This window comes from Rhamphochromis longiceps, linkage group LG10, assembly GCF_057381845.1.
Source record: "Rhamphochromis longiceps isolate RC_006_pf linkage group LG10, R_longiceps_female_GT1.1, whole genome shotgun sequence".
NCBI classification, from domain to species: domain Eukaryota; kingdom Metazoa; phylum Chordata; class Actinopteri; order Cichliformes; family Cichlidae; genus Rhamphochromis; species Rhamphochromis longiceps.
Genome location: NC_140566.1, coordinates 2,416,040 through 2,435,503, shown reverse-complemented (window position 1 = coordinate 2,435,503; position 19,464 = coordinate 2,416,040). Strand labels below are relative to the sequence as shown.

At 43.4% G+C, this 19,464-nt stretch overlaps 1 protein-coding gene across 10 annotated transcripts in view; it reads right to left on the bottom strand.

Annotated features, from left to right (window-relative positions):
• auts2a (activator of transcription and developmental regulator AUTS2 a) overlaps window positions 1-14,797 on the bottom strand; it is a 372,946-nt gene extending 358,149 nt beyond the window's left edge. For all 10 annotated transcript variants that reach the window (XM_085419859.1, XM_085419862.1, XM_085419861.1 and 7 more), the window contains exons 1-2: window positions 14,642-14,797; window positions 11,846-12,579 (exon numbers count right to left, since the gene is read on the bottom strand). In XM_085419859.1, coding sequence (XP_085275985.1) covers window positions 11,846-12,133 — 288 coding nt within the window. In that variant the 5' untranslated portion in view covers window positions 12,134-12,579; window positions 14,642-14,797. The remainder of the gene's footprint in view (window positions 1-11,845; window positions 12,580-14,641) is intronic.
• Window positions 14,798-19,464: the final 4,667 nt, after the last annotated feature.

The window sequence follows — 19,464 nt, the reverse complement described above, 5'->3', positions numbered from 1 at the left end:
TACCCCTGTATACGAGAGGAAACAGGACTGGACAACCGTGAATAGGAAGAATAACAACAAACCTCCAAAACAACTGAATGTGAAACTGCAGAACAGATTTGCTCCACTATCAAAGGACCCTGGATCTATATCGGACAACCATCCATCTAAAAGCAGCGAAATAAGGTCTGAAAATCTGTTGAAAAGTGAAAGGCCACAGGGAAAGCTAAAGGCTAGGCCTGAAACTCTGATTGTGGGTGACTCTGCCGTAAAGGATGTACAAAGGATGTGCGGTAAGAACACTAAAGTCCTCTGCTTTCCTTTTTTTTTTCTTTTTTTTTTTTTTTCTAAATGACATCAGAAACAGCAGTATGCGACATTACGTGATGGCAGAGCTTCAGTTCATCCTTTGTCTTTTTTTTTTTTTTTAAATAAATAGGACAGGGGGAATGAATGAGAGAAAGAGGGGGAGAGAAAGAAAGAAAACCAAAGGGGAGAAGAGACGGTGAGAAGGGGGGGGAAGAGAGAGAGAAAAAAAAAGAACTCCTGGGTCACCTGTATGGAGAAAAAAAAAAAAAAAAAAAAAAAAAAAACAAACAGAGGAGACAGCAAACAACAAAGAGCAACATAATAATAGAGAAAACAAAGCACCATCACAATAAACTAGCTAGTCATAGATATCAATATTTACTAAATAATAAACGATATTGTGCAGCACGCAAGATAGACAGCGCACAGTGTGCTTTGAGGCAGCAGCCAAGAAAGCTTTAGTCCGCGTCTGTGAATACCCATGTGTGCATACCTGTGTGGATCAGCATGCTTGCATTCCAAAGGTTTCTCCATGTAATGATCTGCTAGGGAGTGTGGGGGGGCCACAGCCCCGTCCTCCAGGTTGTGAAGCGGGTATGGAGGAGATCAAAACTCCAGACATCCAGAGGCCCCCAGAACACAAGAGACCATGGAAGACCAACAGAGGGGCAGCCGCGCCACTGTTCCAGTAAGAGCTGAGGAGAGTCCCAGATGAGGGCTCGCCCAGCAGCCGCGGAGCAGAAGTCAGGGGGAGTTGCAGTGACGCGCCCGTGAGCTCCGCCGGCCCCCAGCTGTGCCTGAGTGACCGAGCCCCAGGCCGAGAGGCCGGGGGCACCCCACCTCCAAAGGGGCCCGAGCGAGCCCCAGGCCCCAGGCCCCGACATGCGGCCGCCAAGGAGTGAGCCGGTGTGTACCCGGACGCCCACCCCCAGACACAAAGAACCACCAACACACCGACACCTGAGGGAGTCCGCCACCGGCAGGGGAAGTGGTGGTGGGTGGAGATAGGCCTCCAAACCTTGGAGGGCCTGAGGTGTCCCCAGAGAGGTGGCGTCTGATACCCAACCTGACATATAGACACAGACATACAGGCACACACAGACACAAACATCCATTCCCACCCTCATGCTCTCATATGCACTCACTCCACACTCAACCAACGTGGAGACAGACATAAAGAGACGCTGTACACACGATCACACTCCCCAAGCGTACTCTACAAACCGGGTCTAGGTACCCTTGCCCCTGGAGGGGGGAATTGCACCCAGACCCAGGTGGTGTTACCCTTTTCCCTGCGGTGGGGAGAGGCAGACCACCCCGACTCCGCAGCAGCAGGGAGGCCCCACACCCCAGACCGCAGTTGGACGGCCAACTCCTCCTACTAGCCCTCCCGCTCCAGCAGGCCGCAGAGAATGGGGGTGGGAGAAGACTCCAAACCTCCCTCCACCCGCTCATTGTAGTGTTGATGCATATGTGTTCTAAGGTGCAATTAAAACCCAGGAGGGCTTGGAGCTACCTGCCAAGGAGCAGCAGGTAAGCGCATAGTCCCTCCTGCTAGCCCTCAATGACTAAGTGTATTTAAAATTGAGAGGTGGGCAACGACGTCAGGGGTGAGGTATACACCCTGATGGAGATTTGGACTCCGTGATTGTGCCCACCCCTAAGATCCTATATGTATGTGTAATGAGAGTGTGAATAATGTGAATGTCTAAGTTGTGGGATAAAATTGAGGCAGAGGCAGCCAGAAGGGGACCGGGGGGGGGGGGGGGGGGGGGTAGCCTCCTCTGCACCCTGGTGACATACCCCTACTCCAAGGCCCTGCATGTGTGGGTGGTTGTGGAGGAGCGGGAAGAGGGAGGCAGCTGGAGATGGGGAGGGAAGGAAGGGAGGGGCAGGTAACCCCTCCCTGGGGCCAGCTCCCCCGCTGACCCCAGTAGGCACTCCCACCCTCCGCGACCCGCCAGGGAAGGGGGGCCCAGGCCCATCAGACTGGGGCCCAGTGCAGTAGCGCCCCCCGGCTCCACAGAGCCCTGGACAGTCCACCCAACCCCACCACAGAGAAAACTGCACCCACCCCACCATCCACACATCTTCCAGACTACATAAGACGGTAAACGCCCAGGCTGAGATCTTCCTCCACCTCTCCTGTATCTCCCCCTCCTGCAGAGAGTTCCTGAAGAGAAGAAAGCTCCTGCAAGATGTGACCATCCCCCCCACCAGTTGAAGAGCCCCCCAGGCGGCTCGACGCACCGGCGGCACCCTGCTCCAGGGCCGGGCCCCCATGCACCCACCCGCCCACAACCCCGGCAACACACCAACCAGGACCCAAGCCCCCGAGGCCCGGCCCGGGCCCCAGCCCAGAGACGGAGCGCCCCCAGAACCTCACGCCCATCCCGGACCCACCCAGGGGCAGCCAGGTTGCCAGGTCAGTAACCCACGTCCGTCAGCACAGACCCTCCCCTAGCCCCGCTGCACGCAGCCGCGAGGAAACAGTCACCTGAGAGCCAACAGAGCCCCCAACCGGACGTGACCGCTACCCCGGGTTGAGCTCCCCAAGGAAGATGCCTCCGGGGAACCCCCCGACGCCCTAAGCCTGTCCCTACCCCCTCACCAATCACAACAGTGAAGGCGGGACCAAACTATGACCCCCCACCCCCACTAGGTGATGGAGCTGATAAAAGGGGCCCAGAGCAATTGATCTAATGTGGTGGCAGAGGCTGTGTCAAGACTAATGTAATCTAATAGATAATTTCTATATTGGTTAGAATTAAGATTATTTTTATTTTTCCAGTTCATGAGGACTGTTTTCTTGGCTATGCATAGGGCAGTGAAGATCATATGGGCGATATTCTTTTCTGAAGTGACATTATCTAAGCTGCCCAGTAGACACACTAAGGGGGAAGTTGGGATGTTACATTTCAGACACTTTGATAAGTCTTCACATATCTCGCGCCAAAACTTTTGCACTGGTGGACAGAACCAAAGAGCGTGGATGTAATTGTCTGGTGTATTGCCTTGACAGTGTGAGCAGTTGTTGGAAGATGTAAAGCCCATCTTCAACATCCGATGACCTGTATAGTGCACTCTATGAAGTATTTTGTATTGTATTAATTGCAGACTGGGATTTTTAATTAATTTGAAAGTTTTTAAGCAAATCTGAGACCAGAAGTTTTGGTCTAGGTTGACTGATAAATCTGCTTCCCACTTTGCAGTAGGAAGGGATATTGATTCATCTAATTTAGAAAGTGTTCTGTATATTTTAGATAATAATTTGGGGGATTTAAGAGTAAGAAAATGTGCCGCACTTAGTGGTGTTTGTAATTCAACTTGACTGAGGTTAAATTTCTTTTTTACTATGGATTTAATTTGTTGATATTCTAAAAACCTTGTCTTGTTGATCCCATATTGTTCAACTAGTCTGTCAAATGGAATAAATTCTGTTCCCTCTAATATATGTTCTAAGTATTTAATTCCTTTACAACTCCATTCTGGGAAATTAATCATATTATTGTTTTGTAATATGTCAGGGTTATTCCAGATAGGTGTACGTTTGCATGGGATTAATGAAGACTCCGTTATTTTTAGAAACTCCCACCATGCTGTTAGAGAAAAGCTGATGTTGATACTTTTAAAGCATTTATGTCTTTTGATGTTTGAGCTAATAAATGGTAGGTCTGAAATCTCTAGATCCTTGCATAGTGCCTGTTCAACATCTAGCCAGGGCTCAACTAAGAAGGTATGTTTTAACCATTCTGAGATGAACTGAAGCCTGTTGGCTAAGAAGTATTGGTGAAAATTAGGCAGATTTAATCCTCCTCTATCCTTGGTTCTTTGTAGCGTTTTTAAGCTAATACGCGGGGATTTATCTTTCCAAAGGAATTTGGAAATATATGAATCCAGAGATCTGAACCAATCTTGTGATGGTTTGTTAGGGATCATCAAAAATAAGTAATTTATTTTTGGCAAGATCATCATTTTTATAGTGGCGACCCTTCCCATGAGTGATATGGGTAAAGATTTCCATCTAGTCAGATCGCCTTCTACTTTCTTTAGAAGTGGGATGTGGTTTAGTTTAGTTAAGTCTGAAAGCTTAGGAGAGACATTAATACCTAAATATTTAATATTTCCGGATTGCAGTGGGGCAGAGGAAGAATTATGGAAGGAGCAGTTAATGGGGAGAACTGTAGATTTTGGCCAGTTAATTGAATAATCTGAAACTCTTGAAAACCAGTTTATTAAAGTAATTACCTCAGAGAGGTTGGTTTGTGTGTTTTGCAGAAAAAGCAACACATCATCCGCATAGAGACTGATTTTATGTTCTATGTTCTTACATTTTATGCCCTTAATTGTTGTAGCCTGTCTAAATGCTGCTGCTAGAGGTTCGATAAAAATTGCAAAAAGTGAAGGGGAGAGTGGGCATCCCTGTATGGTGCCCCTCAGGAGACAGAAGCTGGAGGATGTCTGGTCATTTGTTCTGATACGAGCCGTTGGGGAATTGTATAATATTCTTATCCAGTTTATGAAAGAGTTTCCAAAACCAAATTTGTGTAAAGTTGCGAATAAAAATTTCCAATTAACTCTGTCAAATGCTTTTTCTGCATCTAGAGATAATATTATGGTTTCGATGTTTTTATCGTATGAGTAGTCTATTAAATTAAGTAATCTACGAGTGTTTGTTGAGGAGTGCCGACCTTTTATGAAACCAGTTTGGTCAGGATGAATTAAGAGGGGGGTCATTTTCTCTAATCTCTTTGAGAGAGCTTTGCAGATTATTTTAAGGTCTACATTTAAAAGAGAAATTGGACGATAGCTTGAGGGAAATAAAGGGTCTTTGCCTGGTTTTAGCAGGAGACTAATGTTGGCAGAATTCATATTTGGTGGTAGTCTGCCCTTTTCCTCGATTTCCTGCAACATGCTGTGGAATACTGGTGCCAAAATTGTCCAGAATTCTTTGTAGAATTCTGCAGGGAAGCCGTCTGGACCTGGAGCCTTATTATTGGGCATACTTATCAGGGCTTCCTGGAGTTCACTTGGCGTCAGTGGCGAATCCAGTTCCATTGCTTGACTGTCTAGTAATTTTGGAAGAGTTACGTTGTCAAGAAACAGATCAATTTCATTTTTAGATGGGTTTATTTGTGGTGAGTATAAAGTTTCATAGAAATCCCTAAAAATGTTGTTTATTCTTCCAGGATCATATATTGTGTTCCCCGATAAATCTTTAGCAGCACATATAGTTATTTTTTCTTTATTTATTTTTAGCTGGTTAGCTAGAAATCGACCTGATTTGTTACTGTGTTCAAAATTCTGCAAGCGAAGTCTTTGTATAAGGAATTGTGTTTTTTTATTAATAGTTTCATTTAATTCTAGTTTTGTTTTGCGTATTTTGTTCAATGTTTCCTGATCTTGGTGGGACGCGTAGGCTTCTTCTAGTGATTTGATGTTTTTTTCTAATTCCTGAATATTTTTGTTTTCTTCTTTCTTTTTGTGTGATGAGAAAGAAATTATTTTACCTCTCATCACAGCTTTCCCTGCTTCCCATAGAACAGAAGCAGATATTCCGGGAGTGTCATTAAAGTCTAAATATGAAGTCCATTCCTTTTTAAAGTATTTAATAAAGTCTTCATCTTTAAGTAGTGATATATTAAATCTCCAGTTTTTACTTGGCGTAGTATTATTCTTGTGCATTAGTGTTAAAGATACAGGAGCATGATCGCTGACAGCTATAGGATGAATCTCAGTGTCTGAAATGTCACACAGCAGTGAGCTGCTGACCAGAAAATAATCCAGACGAGAGTAAGAGTGATGAACATGTGAGAAAAAAGTATATTCCTTACTGGTGGGGTGAAGAGAGCGCCATGCATCGCAAAGACCAAAGTCGTTCATATACTGTTTGATTATATTTGTGGACTGCCAATTACGCTGAGTTCCTGTTGTGTTGAGCCTATCCATTTCTTCATTTAGTCCAAGGTTGAGGTCACCGCCAAGAATGAGTGTGCAATCAAGGTGTTCAGAGAGTGCACTAAAAAAACCGTGGAAGAATGAGGGTTCATCAACATTTGGACCATATATACTAACAATACATAGTTTTTTGTTCAATATTGATAGTTTAATAATTAGAAATCTACCCTCTGGATCTATAACTGTATCGAGTACTGTAAAATTAACATTTTTATGTATTAAAATTGCTACTCCCCGTTGTCTAGAATTATAACCGGCTGCTTTCCTAACGATATGGTCAACAACCTGAAGGAGAGAATTCTTCAAATTGCAGATGAATATCCAACTGTGACAAACATTGTTCTGCATACAGGGTCAAACGATGTGTCCAAACAACAGTCGGAGGTTCTAAAACGGGACTTTACTGGATTATTAAATACTGTAAACTCTCTGAATGCAGCTGTATTCATCAGTGGACCTGTACCGCCGGTCAGAGGAGGAGACGAGAGATTCAGCAGGTTGTTTACACTGAATAAATGGCTTATATCAGCATGTGCTGACCACTCAGTGCACTTTATCGACAACTTTAATATTTTTTGGGAACGCAGGCATCTGTTCAAAGCAAATGGATTTAATTTTAACAAGTCAGGGGTGAAACTGTTCACCTCCAACTTGTTTTATTTCATACGTCATCCATCCGTGCTTGGTGCCAAGGCTGAGATAAACGAGGAGTTATCTCATAAAGAGGAACAAACAGAACTCCAAGAACAGACAAAGCCCAGCAGAAACCTTGAAGAGGAGCTCCATTTGCCCCCACCCGGGAAGAGCCTCAGAAAGGAGAGACATCTAAGGCAAGAAGAGGGGTCCCTATTTGCCTCCAACTCTCTCAACAACACCAACGACCAGGACAAGGGACCACGACCTTCCCCAGTCCCCCAAACCCCTGACAGGCCATCACCCTCCTCCCCCTCCCTTTCTCCCTCCTCCCCACACCTGAAATTCACTGAGGAGATGATGGAGCGGGTCAATGCTGGGCTCAGATCTACCCCCCGTCCCAATCCCTTTTTGTCCCCCATAAACCCCCCACCAGAGCGGCCAAAGGTTCGCCATCGAGCCCCACCCTCAACAGAGCAATCGAAGTCACATTGCCCAGCCTCGCCCCCCTTAGTTCCTCTTCATGCCCTGTCTCCGCAGTCTGATGCGTGATGTGTGAAGGGTCCGGGCTGTGAGGATTATGGCAGTGATGACTTTTCCCAGGAGAAGCTGGGACCCTGTTTACTAGAAGGTTTTAAAATTTCTGTACTTTTAGGTGACAGGAGACATGTGGCCTGGTCAAAACACAGAGAGCTGCACTCTAAAAGATCTTTAAACATAGTAAACATACCTTGTGTGCCACAGACTGCTCCCAAACACGAGGGGACAAGTAATACCTCTAAAACACTTAAGTTGGCTTTATTAAACATTAGATCTCTAGCTGGGAAAACATTTTTAATTAATGATTTAATCACTGAGCACAGCCTTGATTTTATGTTTTTAACTGAAACTTGGTTGGACCAAAGTAACAGTGGAGCTGTTCTCATCGAGACGACCCCTCCTAACTACAGTTTTATCAGTGAGGTCAGGGCGAGCAGGAGAGGAGGAGGGGTTGCTGTCTTATTTAATGAATCATTTCAATGTAAGCAGCTATCTCCTGGAAGTTTTCAGTCTTTTGAATATGTGGCTTTACAGCTGAAGGCCCCATCCAAAGTTGTGTTTCTTAATGTTTACAGGCCTCCCAAATACTGCACAGACTTTTTTAATGACCTCAGTGAACTGCTGTCTGTGATCTGTGTTGATTTTGACTGTGTAATTATTGCTGGGGATTTTAACATTCATGTGGACAACCCTCAGGACAAAGGGACTAAAGACCTGAGTAACACTCTGGGCAACTTTGGGCTGACTCAGCATGTAACAGAGGCCACACATAATAGAGGACACACTCTTGACCTACTGATCTCCAAAGGCCTGAGCATTTCAAAGGTTACTGTGTCTGATGTGGGCCTGTCTGATCATTACTGTGTTTTCTTTGAAAGTAAAATCTCAGCCCACACAAATATATCAACAACAGTGATCACAAAACGGTGTATAACTGAACACAGTAGTGCAATTTTTAACCAGGTCTTCCCATTAACACCTGACCTGCCCAGAGGGTCAGTCAATGAGCTCGTCAATAGCTTCAATGCTAACATGTTAAATGTAATGGACACTATTGCTCCCATTAAGGTGAAGGTTATCTCTGGAAGGAAAAAGTCTCCATGGAGAAACTCCACACTGGTGAAAAATGAAAAAAGAGAGTGTAGGAAAGCTGAGCGCAGATGGAGAAAAACAAACCTCCAGGTTCATTATGACATTTATAAAGAGAAACTTCACAATTATAATTTACAACTGAGGAGTGCAAGGAGGTCCTACTTCTCTGACATCATCACTAAAAACAGCCATAATGCTCGGGTCTTATTTTCTACAGTTGACAGGCTAACAAACCCTCCTGTGCCAGTGGCAGCTGAACTTCATTCGACCATGGCCTGCAATGACTTTGCCAAATTCTTCACAGACAAAATCCAAAAAATTAGACAAGCAATTGGTACATCAACAGCAGATCCAGGATATGTACTGTGTCCACCAAAAAACTGTTTAAACACCATGAAACAGTTTCAACCTATTAACAGCAAAGACCTGGAGGACATCTTAGGTCAACTGAACTCCTCCTCCTGCTGTTTAGATGTCCTGCCAACAAGTTTTTTCAAAAAGGTCTCAAAGACTTTAGAGTCAGACCTGTTACAGATCGTCAACTTTTCTTTATTATCAGGTGTGTTTCCAGAATCACTAAAAACTGCTGTAATCAAACCTATACTGAAAAAGGACAATCTTGACAAGACACAAATGAACAACTACAGGCCGATCTCAAATCTCCCGTTTTTAAGTAAGATCATTGAAAAAGCAGTTTCTCAACAGCTCAGTTACTTTTTAAAACAGAATAATTGCTACGATGCCTTCCAGTCAGGTTTTAGACAGAACCACAGCACTGAAACCGCTCTGACCAAAGTGTTTAATGACATATGTCTGAATACAGACAGTGGAAAAATGTCAGTCCTAGTTTTACTGGATCTCAGTGCAGCATTTGATACAGTTGACCACAACATATTACTCAAACGACTGGAGAACTGGACAGGTCTTTCAGGAACTGTACTAAACTGGTTCAAAACATACGTAGAAAACAGGAAATACTTTGTATCAATAGGTAACTTCACATCTGAGCAGACAAGTATCACATGTGGAGTTCCCCAAGGTTCCATCTTGGGACCCCTTCTGTTTAACATCTACATGCTCCCACTGGCACAGATTATAAACAACAACAAAATAAACTATCACAGCTATGCAGATGACACACAAATATATATCACAATGTCACCAGGAGACCGAGGCCCTGTACAGGCTCTTGGTAAATGCATTGAGGAAATCAATGACTGGTTGTGCCACAATTTTCTCCAGCTAAACAAAAACAAAACTGAGGTAATAGTCTTTGGCGCCAAAGAAAAACGATTACAGGTCACCAGAGAACTTCAATCTATACATCTAAAAACCACAAACCAGGCGAGAAATTTGGGTGTAGTGATGGATGCAGACCTAAACTTAGAAAAACACATTAAGACAATAACAAAGTCAGCTTACTATCACCTCAAGAATATATCAAGGATAAAAGATCTGATGTCTCAACAGGACCTGGAAAAACTAGTCCATGCATTCATCTTTAGTAGGCTTGATTACTGTAACAGCATCTTTACAGGTCTACCTAAAAAAATCAGTCAGACAACTACAGCTCATTCAGAACTCTGCTGCTCGAGTCCTCACTAAGACCAAAAAAGTGGACCACATCAGTCCAGCTCTGAGGTCCTTACACTGGCTGCCTGTCCGTCAGAGGATAGACTTTAAAGTTCTGATGCTGGCCTATAAAGCTCTGAATGGTTTAGGACCAAAATACATCAGTGACCTCCTGACCCAGTATGAACCTTCCAGATCCCTCAGGTCATCTGGATCCGGTCTTTTATCAGTTCCCAGAGTCAGAACCAGACACGGAGAAGCTGCATTCAGCTTTTATGCTCCTTATATCTGGAACAAACTCCCAGAAAGCCTCAGATCAGCTGAAACACTCAGTTTATTTAAATCCAGGTTGAAGACTCACCTGTTCTCAGCTGCATTTGAATAAAGCACCAAATCCACACTTTAAGCTTAAATTTCAAAACTTACATTTAACTACTGATTTTATCTACTGTTCTGATTTTATCTGTTTTGATTTTATATACTGTTTTGTTTGTTTGTTTGTTTGTTAATTAGTTAGTTAGTTTATTTGCTTGTTTTAATCAATTTTAAATCATGCTTTTTATTTGTTCTTGTTTCTAATGTCTCTGTAAAGCACTTTGAATCACCTTGTTGTTGAATTGTGCTATACAAATAAACTTGCCTTGCCTTGCCTTCTGTTATGCACATACGCTGGGCTGTTGTCATTTTAACCAGACACTCAAACTGAACAGCAATTCTTTAGCAGACTGATCCAGAAAACATCAACGGAAAGAACAACTGAAAGGTCAGGCAGAGCGAGGAGAAAGAAAGGACGCACAGAGAAGCACAAGAGCCCACGACTGTTCAATGGAGTCACTCTGAATAAAGAGGAATAAAAACATGACCGTAAGCAACTCTTGAACTGCGAAAAGTGTGGCTCTGTCTAACAAAAGGATACAATGAGGACAAGTACGACTCTTTATATCCTTGATATGGACCAAACTAGTGAACGAGAGATTAGCACCGCACTGCATACCTTAGTGTCAAACTTATACCCTCGAACCTTGGGAGGACAGATAATGAAGTTAATAATGTAGATCAGTAATGCTGGATGTAGAATAACCACCCGTTAATGTAGCAACCCTATCTGCTCAAATGTCTTTGGGTCGAATATGTAGACACGTCTGTACTTCCTGTTGCCGTTTGTTTCCTCATGACGCTTCTTCGTGTCAATCGCTGTCCTTATTCTACAGTCACGACAGTCACGACAAAATAGACTCCGCGATAGCTAAAAACTGACATGGACAAATGGCAACACCTAGGGCAGAATATTTCCACAACTGCAGAGGTTTGTCACACAATTGTGTAACTTGCCACTACAGAAAAATGTAGCAGTTAGGCTCTATATAAAATGCTTGCTCATGCAAGTCATAATGTAGAACTATATCACTGGAGGTCAGCCAAGGAAAATGGATAGCCAGCACATAATAAATTACCACCAGTGAATAAACTGTTGTAACATGGATCAAATTGCTCTCTCGTGCCAAAGCGCACAAAGGCACAACAGCTTCTACAACCATAGCTCAACATACTTCATCTGGTGTGAGGCTTTGCAAGAAAACTCATCCAGACAACATCAGCCTGCATCTGCTGAACACCAGCTCACACCACAGCCAAACACACAGGTAGGAGCTAAAAACAAAAGTACCTGACCGATCCATTCAGCAGAACACACCGTCTGACAGCTCGAGTTTAATGTGTAAGTGCAAACAAGTCCCCTCCCACTCCGTGGTACAGAACTCACCTCCAGGGCCTCGAGGGTCACGAACCCTGTGATGGAAAAGCCGTCAATGATGTCCTCTTCGGCAGAAGTAGACTCCTTCCGCTTTCTTCGTGGAGGTCGAGGTCGGGACGACGAGGGCTCCCTGTCACCCTCCCGCTCTGAGTCAGAGGAGAAGCGAAACACGGAGCCCTTCACGTGGTTGTTCTGTATCCCATTTGATCTCCTCTCCCGATCCCTCTCGGACCTCGACTTCCTCTTCTTCCGGAGACCACTAGATCGAGGGCCATCCATGTCCTTCATTGGAAGCATCCAAATAAACCCTCCTGTTAACCGGGAATCAAAGCCTTCGAGGGCCCAACGCGGCACTGCTAAACCTCCACTTGGGCAAAGACCCCCTTGAGGAGAATCTCCACAATATCCAAGAGAATGTTATCAGTGGGATAGATCCAAGGTAATCATAATATCCAACAGATGAAGCCTTTTATGGGAAACTCAAAAGCGCACTGACTCAGTGAACCCAGCTAGGCTTCACGAAAAGATCCCCAAAGGCAGTCCATCAAATCCTACAGCGGAGGTGTAAAATGATCTATTAAACACGTTATCGCCAAGCTGTCGATTTTGCCAGGGGAAGGACTTTTCAAGTTAAAGCAAATGTCTGCTCAGTGAACGTGCCCCGCCGTGATGAGATGAGCAGGTGCCGCCACATCTTTCTTCTCCAGGAATTGCTCTTACCCAAGGTCAGCAAACTCACGCTCCTGCAAAATAAAGATGGACAGAGAGAGAGAGAGTGCATGCATTTGCAACATGTTCACTCAGCAAGTTCAACAGTGCATTGGAGCTAATGAGCCATTTTCCGATAGGTGCTGCATGCTACAACAGAAGGTTCTTGGCTTGGTGCATAATGCAAGATGAATGTTTTATTAGTTGCATCTGCTGAGTATACTGTGCTTTTTACACTGCCAGGTCATTAAGCCCCGAGATGAGATGATTATGTGTTGTAAGTGCTCTTTTACTGGTGTCGCAAAAGCTTTTGCCAAGTTTTCTAACATAAACTGTGTTTTTAAATGATTGAGCTCCTTGTGTAAATTATATAACACCAGTGTTATTTTGCTACACGATGGCTTAAGTTTCCTGGGATTATTTTTGGCCTGGTGACAGCTACAAATGTAAACTCTGTGACAGCGCTTCAGCACTGTGCAGCACTTTCTTCCTGCTACAATAATTAAACTGACAAGGTGAACAATATACTCTATTTGTCTGCTCACTACATTAGTTTTAATGCAAATGATCAACATTTTGGCACACACTCACATGCATCAGAAATGACATTTCATTCACTTTCACTGTGCAACATCACTAATAATAAAGTTGCAGCATAAACAGACATAAAAGACAAATTAGACGAGTCAATATTTGGGAGCTGCGCTTGAATAATATAGCTTTGACTTGTAGACATCCATAAATGAATTGCTGAAATTAACAGATTCCCCCTGACAACCTGTTTCAGTTCACCATTCATTTCTTTCAAAACATCACCTGGCACACAGACATGACTACACTTCTCCTTTCACAAATTAAAAGTAGGTCTAATTGAACAGAGACACGCGTTTGAGGTTTTACACACTCTAAACAAATGCCACGACCCTTTATTAAGGTTATCCTGTGTTTGGCTGCAGAGCTTAGCAGAGCCTGCCTTCACTGACACTGAAGGCATCTGGCTGCTTTATAATATGAGGATGCAACATTCAACAGCTTGCAGTGCTATTCTACATCATTCTCAGGAGCAGCCCAGCAGACTAGGCCTAAAGCCACAGAAAGTCACTCTGGCATCGTAGTCCAAAACACATATGGCTTCTCAGTGTGTCCAGAATAATAATTCCCATCCATTACATCACAGAAATGGTATTCGTATGTTGAAGAAAACTGCTTCAGACCGAACTAACTGCAGGCTTTTACTAAGCCTCCAGAATCCAGGTGGACGTTTCAAGCACAGAGGAATGAACCCTTTTCTGCATCACCACCCAAACCAAAAACCAATCTGTCACAGTCAACCACCATCTTCAACTTTACAGTGTCTCCTTGGACACGGGCTGTCATGTAGTGAGCTCATCTGGATTCTGCAGCATGTATGCTCTGCTCGACCCTGCAAAGTGACAAATGTTTTAAGCATGCACAGTCACAACCATTTTGGGGGGCTTGATCAAAGGCATACACAACAAAGGCACTAACAAGCCTGCATGCCAACAATTAAGTGTGCATCAACCATTTACAGCTATTCATTTCACAGTACATGTTCAGTCTTCTAACAACACCCCCAAGAAGGCAAATGCACCTTTACCGTGATAATGCTTCTAAGCCTTTTTTAAGTACCTGTGCCTTTAACCTGATGCCCCATGCCAATACTCATCTAATGGCACACAGACACTGTGCAAATAGCTCCCAAAATATCGCTTATTTAAACACACACACACACACACACACACACACACACACACACACACACACACACACACACACAAACTGTGTCCTAGCACTCGCCCTGGCTTTTCCAGTTCAGCAAAGACTCTTTCTCTTGTCTCAGCTCACAGTCCCTTTTTGTCTGCCTGTGCTGTCAGTAAAGATCTCAGGCTCTGTAATCCAGTCCAGCCCACAGCAGCAGCAGCGGACTGGCACTGCCTCCTGCTCCGGCTCTCCAAGCTTCATTTTCTACTATAAGACACACAACAAAAGCAAGCCTCTCTCTCTCTCTCTCTCTCTCTCTCTTCTTTTTTTTCCTTTTGCTCCAAGACACGTCATGCAAAACCAAGAATTGCAAACCCTTGAGAGTGGGGAGGGACCGTCCGGACAAGTTGAAGGCCTTCAGTCACTAAAGAAAAAATAAAGATAAAGCACAAGAAGGTTTGGAGCTGGCAAAATAAATCCCGCGAAGGAAAACCATAGGGTATCTCCTCCTCCTCTCCCCAGATCCGAGCTTCAGGATCCCGGAGAAGGGAGACCGGGGCGCAGTGATACGGCGATGCCGCAGTGCCGCTTTACAGGCTGCACGCTTCCTCCTCGGCGCAAATAGTGCTGTCCGTGGACGTTTGTTCTGCGAGTAACGGTAAAGATACAGTACGGCTACTAACTTAGCTGCAAGTCAAATGTGCTGGAGCCACTTTGTACAGTCTTGTTATTTCCGAACTTAATTATGATTTGCAACCGGCGCATTTTTAATGTTTTTATCGTACATGCGTGACAAAATAATTGCAAATGCGCGTCAGGTGAACGGTTCAAGTAGGAAGTGGTGATGAATACTAGAAGAAAGTGTCCGGTCATTACTTCATGAACCTCGGCTTTATCATTAAATGGTAAAATATGCATTCATTAGCATAATTGCTTAAATACTAAATTGAACAGCAGCCTGTGGTCGTTAACGCCCACCAAGCTAAAGACAAAGCCACACAATTGATTTTATGGAGAAGAGAAGCAGCAACTCAATTTTTTATTATTAGTTTAGCGACTGTATCTTTATTTCATCCAAATTATTTAGTAATTTTAAATAATTCATTATTTATCCCCCTCCTTCAGGACAGATACGTTAGCTACAATGTTCTCATAAAGTATGAACTCTTGCTTCAAGGACACCTGTGGCCAACTAACTCCACCCAACCAGCACTGCAGGTGGTGTCTGACCTTACAGCAGCGGCAATGAATAATAAAAGACTAAATAAGCACAGCATATTTTCGACATTTAAAGACAATATTTACCCTGGAAAGCTGCTTCTCAGCACTGAGTTGTTAGTCACCCCAGCCTTTGCAATCACACAATTACTTGCATGTGTGGGGCCACGAGATTATGCGTGTCCCGAGTCTCCAGCGCTCACGGTGTTGCCCCAATAAGCTGTCAAAGCAATACGTGCGCTTTAGTAAAGGTTCTGAAGCTTATTCATTATGTTGGTGTCGTGTTTTGCATTTATATTGTAATAAAGAAAGAAAACATGGAGTTATTCAACATCCAGGTTGTGCACCATTTGGCAGGAATAAATCTATTCAGTTCAGGTCACTTCACTCAGGTTGTTCAGTGTCATTCATGAAAAGCAGTCAAGCATCAGGCTGAGATTTACAATGGCTGCTGGAACATGCTTTGCTCTTTTAAAGTCTTCTGCTTGCATGGAGACATACCAGGTGAATAATACCCTCACCAACATAACCTAGGAGCACAGTTATATTTATATTTAGATGCAGAAAGGTGGCTGAAGATGTTTTCACTGTCTGCCAACTGAAAATCAGTATTTAAGTAGTAATGCATGTTTTATTGCAGATAATTAATCAGATAATATATTTTTTAAAAACTTTAATATTTGCAGCTTTATGTTCCATAAATGTGGATCGAGTGAATGCCTCGTAGCACATGTCACTGCAGCATTACCACAACATGCATTGATTTTTAGGTCCATTAATACCGTGGGGTGAGCATTAATAACAGTGCAACAACAGTGTGAAGTTGTACTATATTCAACAATAATTCAATTTAATAGCAGCTTTATTGGGTGTAGTGTCAAAACCTCATGGAACTCATGTCTAACAAAAACAAAGAAAAGAGGAATCGGGGAAAGTCAGTGAACTGGTCCTCTGCACCCAACCATGGGTGGGATATGTATTTTTAGCTCAGTCTAATGATGCAGAGGCTGAGTGGCTTGGCTCAGAGCTTGCTTAAAGTGCTTCAATTCCCAGCGCCCAGTGGCCAAGGGACCCCATCTGCCTGTAAGAATAATGCTGGGGGATACACATGCACTTGACCCCACCTCGTCTTCCAGGAGGAGTGTCCTTGTGAGGAGTGGTGTGGCAGGGGAGAGGCAGCAGCGAGGCAGCTAATTCAGCTCTCCCAGCCTCTGCTCATTTGTGGGGAAGATAAATGTGCTCCTCTCCCCTCTCCTCTGCCGTGCCATAATTAGCTTTAATTACACCTTTGCCCAAATTTTCTGTGCCTCCACAGCTTCATTCACTGCCACGCAACAAACTGGATCCAGGGATCTGAAGGCTGATAAAGTGGAAATATTTTCGGTAAATGTATGAAGTAGTCATCTGGATAATTGGTTCGGACCGCTGACCGCTGCCTTCACCACTCTCCGCACAACGAAAGAGTCAGGGATCATTCTTTCCAGCTGTAGTGTCTCCAGCTTGCTATAATAATGTCTTCCTGAGCCAGGGATAGCTCAGAAGGTGGAGTGGTTGCCCCGTGATCGGAAGGTCGGGGGTTCGAATCCACTGAACGGCTACCCTGAGGTTCCCTGAGCAAGGTACCATCCCTACACACTGCTCCCCGGTGCGTCTGCTTAGCGGCTGCCCACTGCTTCACTGACTGAATGGGTCAAATGTAGAGAGAGTAATTTCCCCACGGGGATGAATGAAGTATGCATTATTATTGTTTTGTGATTGGATTCAATCATCAGGCTTCTTTACACAGGAAAATGGAAACGCTAGAAGAAAATAAACTCAAGAACTAAATGACAAAAGTTATAAAATAGACTCAAAATCCAGTAAGCCAACACAATCAGGCTTTTATAACGACTGTTTTATAGCACAGGTATTTTCCACACACCACACAAGCCTGAGAAGTCTGTAACAGGATGAAGCTGAGGGGATAGGTCGATCGCAGATCAACTATTATGCCACCTGAAAATGCATTTCTGCGTATTTATCTTTAATTACCAAGTCAGAATGCAAAACTTCCTGTTTTCCTCTTCAGACAGCAGATGGTAGTAATTAAGGAATCGGATTAACAAAATAGAATCGTGCATATTATCACACACTCCTCATTTCCAGCTTTTACCTTTATCCCATTTGTGCATCTTCATCCTTTTTATCTTGTCTTGTCAGGGAAAAGGCTCAGCTGGGATGTAGTGACAGTATGGGTGCAATACAGCTTGATTTCCTGAGCACTCATAGCAACAAAGAGATTCCTTTTCCTCCTCCAGCTGTGCTAGCAAACCCTATAATAGCCTTTATTACTTTAAATAGTTCTCACCCCACTGTATCTGTGTAGCTGCAGTATTGCCTCTTTGTTCTGTGTTGTTGTGTTCACTTGGCAAATAGGATTTGTTGATGCTATTCATCAAAGGTATAGTGGGGACTACAATGTCTCTAACACACTGCGTGTGGGAGGTATAATATTCACCACTAATGACTTGTCCCCGAAGGCCTTACAAGTGCTTAATGACCTTAAAGTGCAAGCAATACATGACAGGCATCTGACATGCTCGCTGCTAAATTGTGGCACATGACCTGCTGTTTAAAAGCTGACCTAAATTATGAATAGCTTCAATGCGTCTCTACTGTCACATTAAAAAAAGAAGAAGAAGCATTTAAAGCGTCCACAGGCTAATGTGTGAATATGTTTCAATGGAAAAATTACTTTTTAAAGCAGGAAAGTGAATTAGTATGATTGATTATACAGATCAGTATGAGTGAGGCTTGTACCTGTAATGATGACAGCGTGGACTGAAAAGCCTCTCTGGATTTAATATATGGGGCCTGTCAAAATCCTCTTAGCTCGTGGCTCCTCAGTCGGCTCACACAATCAATCATTGTTGACTGTTTGGGCTTTGGATAAGACTCGCATTCGCCGTCACAGAAATGTGGAAAGGACGTCAATTTTAAATAATTTACTGATTATTTCAAAAAAAGTTGTTTTACAAAATGTGAATGGAAACAATTTAAACCCTCTGAAACGAGCAAAGAAAAAACAATCAAATGTTTGAAATGGGAAATTGAATTTATTTGTATATTTTGAAGATGAAATGATCATTTTGTCTTCAGGTCCAGCAGAGTTTCTTTTGTGAAAGCTAAGTCAGAGCTAACATTAACCTCCTAAGACCCGAACTCTTCCACAGCAGCATTTTTAATTTCTCTTTGAGTTTTGGGCTGATTGGGGCCCGATGAATGTAAAAACAAAGAATTACCAGATTTTTTTTTTTTACCTTACTTTTGTTTTTAGGAAAAATCAGAGCCACATATGAGGATATTCATTTAAAATTTCGATAGAACAGTTGCAGTATAATGTTCTCGTAAGTGGACATCAGGCCCTTGTAGAGCAAAATTGAATATTTTGGTCCAAATAACCCAAAATGTGATCCTAGGTCCTATAGGAGGTTAAAGGTGGAGGACGTAAACAAAAGTCAAGAGGAAAACTGCAGAGAGCTTTAGCATCCTGTCAAAGACGTCATTTCAACAATTCAACAATTTATGAGCAAAACTGCTCCACCTAAAGTTTCATTATCTGCAGTACACAGTACGGTAATACTGTTAAAAGCATCAGCGTTCAGACAAAGGCCACACGCTCACACTGAACTATATTTGGACCTTCAGACAGCAGTGCATTCAAAACAGATGGACGGTTGTGTTGGCAAATTTAAGACCCAGTCACCCTCAGTGGGTCCAAACCCAATTCAAGGGAAAGAGGGAAAATGTGACCAATCATAATTTGAAATTAATTTTGGAGACGCTGCATTTTAAACAGGACAGGGACCAAGTGGTTTTTAGCTTTCAGTTCAAATTCCAGCTTCTGTTATGGTCCGGGGGTGTATTAATGCACATGGCAGTCCCATCAATGCTGAATGATATCTAGAGATTTTTGAGTAGTATATGATGCCATCAAAGAG